Here is a 9,396-nt window from a genome sequence, read left to right as displayed (position 1 = left end):
AAGCTGCCAAGCGTTTCCCGCGTATTCGCGATTTATTTACAAATGTCGACCAGCGCGCGATAATACTTTTGCATCTGAAACGAATGTTTTTGAGAGAAATATATATATATATAATATATATATATATATATATCTCTCTCTCGAGTGTATAAGTTCGCACGCGATACTCGAGCCGCGGGAGAGTACGTGTTGTAAAAGCCGATAGAAATAGCCCGATAGGCGGGATTGAGTGTGTAATGTATGGAACAAATTTCGTAATATTTGTACTCTCCCGATATACCGTTGAGTTTTATCTTTATTACTTCTCTGGTCTTCCATTATGAATATAACCGAGAGGATATCGGCGATACGTAACTGGATTTGTTAAAGAAGTACACTCGTTACCGAGCGAGATCTACAAGATTACTTCCATCGCGATGACGAGGAGAAAATTTTGTCCCTAGTAAACAGCGGGAGGGTTTAAAGCATGAAAGATTAAAGACCAGTGACCAAGACGGCGGAAAAAAACACAAGGCTGCATCGCGCGAGCGCGCGATGCGGATGCACCTGCGTCGCACTGAAAAGCGTAATCTTTCCGCTCATTTTAATCTGAATGCAGGCAGCCGTTTTTTCACCCGCCCGTTCCTTCTCTTTGCTTGTATAAAGTCCTCGAAATGTAGCTACTCGGCCGAGGATTACAAGGAACTCGTTTGTAAGGGCAGATTACTTATCTCCTTTCTTCTCCCCCTTCACTTTCTCTCTCTCTCTCTCTCTCTCTCTCTCTCTCTCTCTCTCTCTCTCGACTTTTCTCTCTGTGCGGGAACAAAGACGTTAGAAATATCGTCGATCTTGATGCGTCCACAGAAACGTCTAACGCCGCAAGACGTGTAAAATATGACGTAAATATGAACCGTCGACCTTTTTCCGTGATAAACCGCGTGTCGCATCACCGGTAAGAATTTTGCACACTTCCAAAGGCAACTGAAAAGTTTCACCTTCACTCTAAAATTATATGCCTCTCTGTAACAAATCTGTTCTCGCGGTTATCACACACGGCGGTAACAAATCGCGCCTGTCGACCGCAAACACGGGCGAAGACGTAACCCCGATCACGTTCGCAAATATTCACAGACCCACCGAACATAGACAAAGCTCGTAGCTGGAGTATAATCGGCCGACGCTCGCTCAATTTACGAGGTCCTTTCGGGCCTGACGAACCGTTTCCTTCTCTGAAATCTTCATCGAACCGTTTGCTCCGTCTTTCCGTCTGTGTTCCACGCTTTCGTCGGCGGTCGCGCACGAGTCTTTGTTAAAAAATTACTAACGTGCGAGTGACTATCAAAGGGCTCGCGCAGTCTCGCATTTGTTTGCGCAACTTGCCCTCCGTAATCATCTTTCCTTCGCTCCCTCCGAGCTCTCTCTCTCTCTCTCTCTCTCTCTCAGAATATGCATTATGTTACCCGTATAACACCCGTATGACACTGTCCTCGCGTAATGGTGTCGTCCTCGAGCACGCACCCGGGGAGCGGACCCGCCATCAAGTTTGCATCGAATTTACTACAGCCTGTTTTTAGTTGCCTGTTAGATCTATACACGGTGGGCTCGATGTGTCGCAGTCACTTTGTTCGCTACCCACAAAGGGAATTGGAAGTGACAGAGAGGCGCTCGCTCGCTCGTTCGGTGCGTTCCCCTTCCTTCGCCCCACCCCGTCTTTGTTCCTTTTTCTTTTTCTGTTTTTTTATTCTTCTTTCCGCGATCGTGAAACGCTTGAGAATTGCTGGAACGTGAAATGGCACCGGCGGGTTTAATCGGGCTCAGGGAGTGTCACAGATACCGGTGAAACAGACACGAATCTGAAAAAACCTCTTCGATATTTTCGGCTCGTACGCGAGCTCGCGCGCGCGCGCGCGCGCGCGCGGTGATGCGATGGATGCTTGAAGAATCGTGTAACCGACGCGAGCACGGGTATCTCTGTAATGAAGTACGTATGCGCAAACGCGCGCGAACGCCGCTCGATTTATTCCACGTCTTTCACGAGGTGCGAGGCAATATATACAGTGCCTGTACTTTCTTCCGCGTCAAAGCGCCCGTCGTTAAAATTAAGGCCACTGGTTCTGAAATATCCTATATATGTGTATTGCACTTATACGCGGAATCCACCGAATTCGCCGTCGCCGGGCCACACCCGAGCACCGAATGACTGCACCGACGTACGGAAATGCGATCCACATTTTGTACGTTTGGATGTCGCGTTTGAAAAAAAAAAAGAAAAAAAAAGGAGCAAAAATCGGAAGATATAGTCAACGAAAGGGAAAAAGAGAACAATTTTATTTAGCGAGCGTTGTGCACGGCGCGGTCTCCTTTTCTCGATCATTTTTGGATTCCCGTGTCGCGGTTTCGCCACGTTAATTTCGGACCGCTCGTTGCTCGCAGTCTCAATCATCGCACGGGATAAACAAAACCCTTCTAAATGCATAGTCGTTATTAACGCTCCCTGCAGTGAGCTGCTCTTCCTCTCTCCCTCCTTCCCTCCATCCCGCTTTTCTTCTCTTCTCGCCGACCACGATTTATTTCTCGCCGCAAACGTCGAACCCGCGCCGTTCGCCGTCGTGCGCGCACCGGAGACTCGCAATGTTCATTCGGCTTGAAAAGAACAAAGTGATACGCCCATACTCGGCGCGGTGTGCGCGCGTCACGCCGGCCGCGTTTTCATGTTTGTCGCGGCGACATGAATTAATACTACTTAACGAGATGAGAATCCGCGCACTGTGCGCGGAATCGCAAGTACTGCTCTAAACAGTTGCGTCTTCCACGTCGGCGATTTGAACGTCGCGTCGCGAGACTGACGCGATCGATCTATTTTGCAAGCCAGAGTCGAAAACAACTTTCCTCGATTTCGCCGAAGCGCCGGTATTTCGTAACGTAGCGTTATTTGTACAATTTCAGAGACGCTGGGAATACGGTTTGTCATCGCGTTCGAAAGAATCGACTCGAAGAAAATTGCTGCGCGTTTGTTTTGTTTGTTTTGTTGTTCGTTTTGCGCGAATCACGCGAAGTGAGATCGTTTCGTCTGAATGTGGATTGCGCGACGAGAATCCGAATTCGAATAATTTGTTAAACGCGAGAGGCATCGTCCTCTCTGTCTCTCTTCCAAATATTACACGTAGGAATCTGCCCGGTGTTACGTAACTCCCGAGTGCTTCTCGGTTAATACTCCCGGATTAACTTATCAGGCATGTAAAAAGAGCCGGGGAAGACAGTCGGGGCTTATGAAGGGAAAAGTAAAGTTGTCCCCTCGTCCGAGGAGAAGAGAGGCGCTCGCTGGAACTTTTAAAATATATTCTATTCCTCCCCCTGACTTCATCGGGTTATCCTACTTCCGACGCCGCTAAAGTTCGAACTTGGCGAGCATGATAATAATCATAATAAACAGAACAAAATGAAGGGGAGTTAAAGAAATACCTATATACTTTCGAGTTTTCATTCGCTCGTGGCAAGAAGCGCGCGAGTGCAATAAGAGCACAACGACAGAATCGGCGAATAGTGGTGGTGCGTATCGAATCTGAATACGATAACGGTATTATTAATATCCCCGGTAACGAGCGTCGATCCTGTTAAATGATTACGCGATAATGACGTTATTCGATACCAACCTATGCGCGCGCATTTGTTATTTATCGTTAACGCGTAACGTTAAACTCTCGCCCTCTCTCTTTCTCTCCCCCGCTGTCGGCTCGATCCAATTAGAATGGCAAATAACTATGATATCCATGCGACGATAGAAACAAATATTAATCCCGGCGGGAAGCCGCCGCTGCCGGGCGGTCGGTAAACAATGATTCTCGTCGCGGTGCAAAATTAATTTTTACGACCGCGTCGATTAAACGCTCACGGCCGCGTCGCTCGAAAACGCGCGGATGGCCGGGACGGCTAATGATTCATCAATTTCAATTCCGATGATTTACACACCTGCGAAATTACCGGCCGGACGTTTTGCCGAAGAAATACGATCCATCCGGCAATCATCGCACGCGCATGCGAAAGAGAGAGAGAGGGAGAGGGAGGGAGGGGGGGGAGGAGAGAGAGAGAGAGAGAGAGAGAGAGAGAGAGAGAGAGAGAGAGAGAGAGAGGAAGCACGATGTGTCGAGCTTCGCGTTTGTAATCGGCCGGTTTTTGTTATTTCTTTTCGTTTGCCCTCGTTTCCCGCTTTTTTCCCTTTTTTCTGTAATTTCTGTCGATCCCCCGTGAGTGCGTTATTGCGGCAGCAAATCGGTGCACCGGTCATCGAGTCGCCTGCATTATTCCCAACATAATCGCGTTCGTTCGCGGTTTGTCGGCTCTTCCGTTCAAATCGATATATCGGACGCGGCACGGAGGGATAACCCGCCAAATGAGTTCCTGCGATGAAAATTTGTTCGTTCACAAAATCTGTCGCTTATTCAGCGAATTTGTGTGTGTGTGTGTGTGTGTGTGAGAGAGAGAGAGAGAGAGAGAGAAAGCGCGCACAGCGACAGCGACGTTTTATTTATGCGCGAACGTGCGCGGCCGCGCCGCGACGGAAAGAGCTGCAAAAATGTTAAATGAAAACGAGCAATTCGGAAAGTATAACGACGTATTAAGCAGCGGCGCGCATAAAGGGTAAAATATTATAACGGCCGTCCGTCCGGGTACACGTGCGGTCGCGCGCGCGTTGCTTTGCGCGCACATTCGTGCGCGAAACAGCGTTTCGACGTGTACACACGGCCGCGCGTTCACTTCACACGGCGGCCGTTCCGCTCGCGAAACCGCATGGACAACGTCGTTTTTAATCAGCGCGTCGGCGAACGAGCCGCGCGTTAAAAGGGATGCCGGACGAGCCAGTTATCAAGCTACTCAGCCTGTCGCGCGTAACACAGAGAGCGAATCGTGCAAATCCGCGCGTCTACAACGGGCGCGTGTGTGCAACAGTCGCGCGAGTACGCGCTGTACGCGCGTGTTCGCGATTCCAACGCGAAATTTTCGATTTCGAGTCGTATTGCCGGCGGCGGTAGCGACGAAATCGAGCCGCGCGCGTCGTGCATGAACGGTTTATGAAATAGAATTCGCGCAAGTTCTAATTGCCGGCGCGTGTGTACGTGCGCGCGAGACGGAAGCCACCTTAGCTCGACCTGAGTCGGAGTCGGAGTCGTCGAAGTCGCCGAGCAGTTGCCAGCAACGTCGCTGTTCCCGAAGAGCGCGCAAGTGTTTCCACCCCTCGAGCATTTCGGCCCGGCACACACTTCCGTGTGCCTAGCTCCCTTTATACCGCGTCCCCTGTCGCAATTTACAGCTCTCTCGTGGATGGCTCTCTCTGTTTCGCTCTCCTTTTCCCTCTTTCTCTCTCTCCCTCTCTCTCTCTCTCTCTCTCTCTCTCTCTCTGGGTGCGTCGCGACGAAGTCAATCTCTGTAACTTCGCTGACATTCCTATTTTATTGGACGCGATTTGTATTTACGACCCCGCCGGCGGCGAACCATTTTATTCCATTGTCGTTACATCGTCGATGGGCGTCGCGGAAAATTATCGGCGTGATCGATAGAGGCTGCGCCAATTGGGTGGCTCAACTTTGTATTTATAACGTTGTTTCCAGATTTTTATTTACGCGCAGCGTTCGCGCGAGGAATCGGTCTTGTTTGCGTGAATCTGTTTAGGAAAAATTGCTACTAGATGATATCGGAACGAAGGTAAAGGAGAGGCAAGTAATATCTAGTCTCTCCATCTTTTTCTCCCTATGTAGCGAATGCGTCGCATGACTGTCGCGTTTGCGTAACCGCCGCGTAATATAACTCTTAACTCTCGAGACTGGAGTGAAACGGACGAGACCTCCATCGGAGAGCCAGCAGCTTCGGGAGCCGCCGCGCACGAATAAATACAGCGCGATAGAGTATCGATCATTCCGCGGGAGAGGATTGATCATTCGCTATTCAGGGAGCCGTCGCCGGGAAAGGAACCATTGAAAAATTCTCCTCGAGCGAGCATCGAGTTCGCGAGCGAAATCGACCGCGCTTCTCGCATCGGTAACTCTCGAAGGTTTCTGCCACGACTTTTCCAGGACAGAATGGGGAGGTATCGGCCGGAAATCTGAGGCTGGAGCCTTCCAAAGGGGAGTATCGAAGTCCGCCTGCCTGCCCGCCCACCCGACCGACCGACCGACCGACGGCCCGAAGAAAAAGAAACCGGTCACTTATCGAGCCTTCCTCGCGAATGCTTCTCACCCGCAAACTCTCGAAATTCCTTCCCCACGTACGTACGGGGGCAGCCGCGGGTTATCACCGGATATCAAAAGCTCGACTGTATCCCCGTGGGGTAACGCCTCATCCACTCATGCGTACAAAACGAAACGCTCGGCACTGAAGCGCGCGTGATCCTAATCCTGGAAGGACCTCTCGTCGTTGGGGAAGAATCGCCCCGTCTCGATGGAACGTCCAACGGCGAATATCATGATCTGAAGAGACGCGTCGGCCACTGATCGAAATTCTGTCGAGAGGATTGCGGCCGCGGCGAGTCGCGACGACGGGGAAAATCGAACTCGGGATACGGTCCGATACAGTCCGGGAGAGAATTCTTATCGGCGAGTTCTCGTATAATCTTGCGTCGATCAGCGCGTGGATGGAGAGACGGCGAAATTAATGTCGTCTTTCTATTGACCGTCCAAGGGGGATCATCGTTGAAGACGAGTCATCAAAGGTTCCGCGGGACGTGCGCCGACAGATTGACAGCAGCGAACCCATTCAGTCAGGCTCAGCTTCGACGGGAATTGATAGCTCGCCGCTGGCTGGTCGAATCCGAGCAGTCACTCAACCCCGCAGAGCGGAGCCTCGTTTCAGCTAAATCCTCCCGATCGTTCGACCGCAAACGGGATCCACTTGTCCAAGAACGTCCGCCATTGCCGCGATTCTCGGGTGAATCTTTTTTCCTCCATTTTGCCCCCTTTTCGCGGGACGACGCGGGATCTCAAAAGGAAAAACAAGCCCCACTCTCACCGTGCCTCCTGCCTGCCGCAGCTGATGCCCGCGACCGGAAAGCCAGCAGCACTCCTCGGGCTCGGGCTGCCTCGCTCGCAAACATCGCGTGTAATCTCTGAGAAAGCGACGTCGATCGAAGCCTCGTAGAGAGCGAAACACTGCCGAGAAAGGGGTCGGACCGTTTATCGAACGCTCTTCCGCCCCGGCGCCTGTCCTCCTCTGCCAACCGTCGACGAGGATGAAGACCGAGCGAAAGCCACTCATGCGTGAGGGGTGAGACAGCCGCGACCGGAAGTGTCGTCCCGATGGGACGGAATCGCATTTCCAGTGCGGCACTTCGGAGTGAACGTCAGTGCTGTGTAGCTCGATGGGTCGCGAGGAATCTGGCAGAGGGGACGAAGGAGGCGGAGGTCGCCGGGGACAGAGTCATTTGGGAACGGAACTCGCTCGTTGAGAGTCGAGGGGGGGTAGGAGAGGCGAAACGGACGGTGATGATCGCGCGGGATAGTTCCTGGGAAATATGGGATCCACGCTCGACAACTCGGGGACGCACTCTTTTGTACTTTTATAGGAGTATCGTGTCAGAGTGCCCGGGACCAATCGCTTAGCTTCCGTATTAAGGCTGTATCGATCAGCAGCGTCCTACCCGTCGCCGTCGTCTCGAGACGGAAGGAACGGTACCTTGGACTCGCTCCGGTCGCTCTGACGCGAGTCCGCGAGGTCGCGAGCGAGCTCGGGGGAATTCACCGCCGCGAACAGGCGGATTGTAAATTAGCAATCGCGCGCACTGGGAGTATTTCCTCCCCTCGAGGCGTCGTTTAATCGAACGCATATACCGGAGAGAGAGAGAGAGAGAATCGAGTGAGTCGACGCTCGTGCGATATCGTTCGCGAGCGATTTGGAGGAGCCTCACTTTTTTGCAACGCCGTTTCTAACGCAGCGGATCTTCCCGATGGGTTATTCTCGACAAACTCGAGTCATCGCCCCTTCGAACGTCTCGAGTGGTCCAGGATGAGATGAAATATAGTTCCTTCGCGCCGAGACACGAAATTCCTACCGACCGATTCATTATCCTCGCACGAGCGCACCATTTTATAGAGCATCGCTACCAAGTACGTCGCCGTCGACGGTTATCGAGCAGTCCTCCGGACGAACGGTGCCTCGCTGGTCTGCTGAATTTTTCGAGTAACCGTTCGTCTTCGGAGACATCAGGGAAAAGAGGAATTTTGTAATTTCCAGCCGTTCGTTTCGTCAGGCTGCTCTCTCCGTGCGTAATTGCGAGACAGTTTCATCCTGACGGATTACCTGCGAAGAATGTGACGCGTCGGTCGGTCAGCGCAATACGCTCTTCCTATTCCGATGGTAAAGAAAGAGCGAGAGAATAACAGACAGAAAGAGAGAGAGAGAGAGAGAGAGAGAGAGGGAGGGAGAGGGAGGGAGAGAGAGAGAGAGAGAGAGAGAGAGAGAGAGAGAGAGAGAGAGAGAGAGAGAGAGAACAAGGAAGAAAGGCTCACGTAACAGGGATTCAAAAACTGATGAGATGTAACCGGTCCATCCCTAAAGTTCGACTCTTCCCAATCGTCACGGGAGAATGAACGTCAAATTGGATTGTCCCGCTGTATGCGATGTCGAACGTCGCGAATATAGGTCGCGCAGAAGGATAATTGGCGACAAACATCAGGAGCTGCCGACGAGAATAGAAATTCCACCCGAGGAATTGCGAAGTGATAATTAACAACCCGATAGATTACGAAATTAGCCGAGGCTCTGCTCTCCGAGTCCAGAGTAGACGAGGTCACCGAAATTCCTCGAGGATAGCTACACACTGCCATTAATAATTACGCGAAAAACTTCGAGAAAATCGTCACGGAGACGGCGATGACGCGATCGTGAAAGCGCCTCTTTTCATTGAGACTTCCTCATTGTAATCTCGTAAAGCCAGGCGCGTGTTAAAAAAATACGAAGGAAAGAAAGTTCGGAAAAAGCGAGAGAGGAAAAGAGAAAGGGAAAAAGAGAGAAGGGAAAGAGAGGGAAAGGGGTGAGAGAGAGAGAGAGAGAGAGAGAGAGAGAGAGAGAGAGAGAGAGAGAGAGAAGGGAGAGAGAAAGAGAAAGAAAAAGAGAGGAGGACAAATCCGCGCCGAAGTCGGTGATATGTGTCGCGCTGGCTCCCGGAGCCTCGATGACCTTGACCCCGCGAGCATGAAGCACCCATCGAGGTCAGCGGGTCTCGAGGTTGCTATGGCGCTTTTCGGCATGGTTTGGCTGCTGCGCGTCCGCTCTGAGATGCGTCGTTGCGCGAAATGTCGGCACGAGGAGATGCTCGCCCAACAACAACAGCAGCAGCATCAGCAGCAGATGCAGCTGCAGCAGCAACAGCAACAGCAGCAACAGTACCATCACCATCATCACCAGCATCATCAGCAACGCACGCTGTCG

The 9,396-nt window shown here is 51.7% G+C and overlaps 1 protein-coding gene across 8 annotated transcripts in view; it reads left to right on the top strand.

The window, feature by feature from the left end:
- The first annotated feature begins 9,042 nt into the window (after window positions 1-9,042).
- dlg1 (MAGUK family member discs large 1) overlaps window positions 9,043-9,396 on the top strand; it is a 284,519-nt gene continuing 284,165 nt past the window's right edge. For all 8 annotated transcript variants that reach the window (XM_025297971.1, XM_011153800.2, XM_011153806.2 and 5 more), the window contains exon 1: window positions 9,043-9,396. This exon is cut by the window's right edge and continues 139 nt beyond it. In XM_025297971.1, the coding sequence (XP_025153756.1) occupies window positions 9,112-9,396 (285 nt within the window). In that variant the 5' untranslated portion in view covers window positions 9,043-9,111.

Source organism: Harpegnathos saltator, unplaced genomic scaffold (assembly GCF_003227715.2).
Source record: "Harpegnathos saltator strain DR-91 unplaced genomic scaffold, Hsal_v8.6 scaffold20, whole genome shotgun sequence".
Classification (NCBI taxonomy): Eukaryota; Metazoa; Arthropoda; class Insecta; order Hymenoptera; family Formicidae; genus Harpegnathos; species Harpegnathos saltator.
The sequence above is the reverse complement of the archived record's forward strand: the minus strand, read 5'-3'. Positions and strand labels throughout refer to the sequence as shown.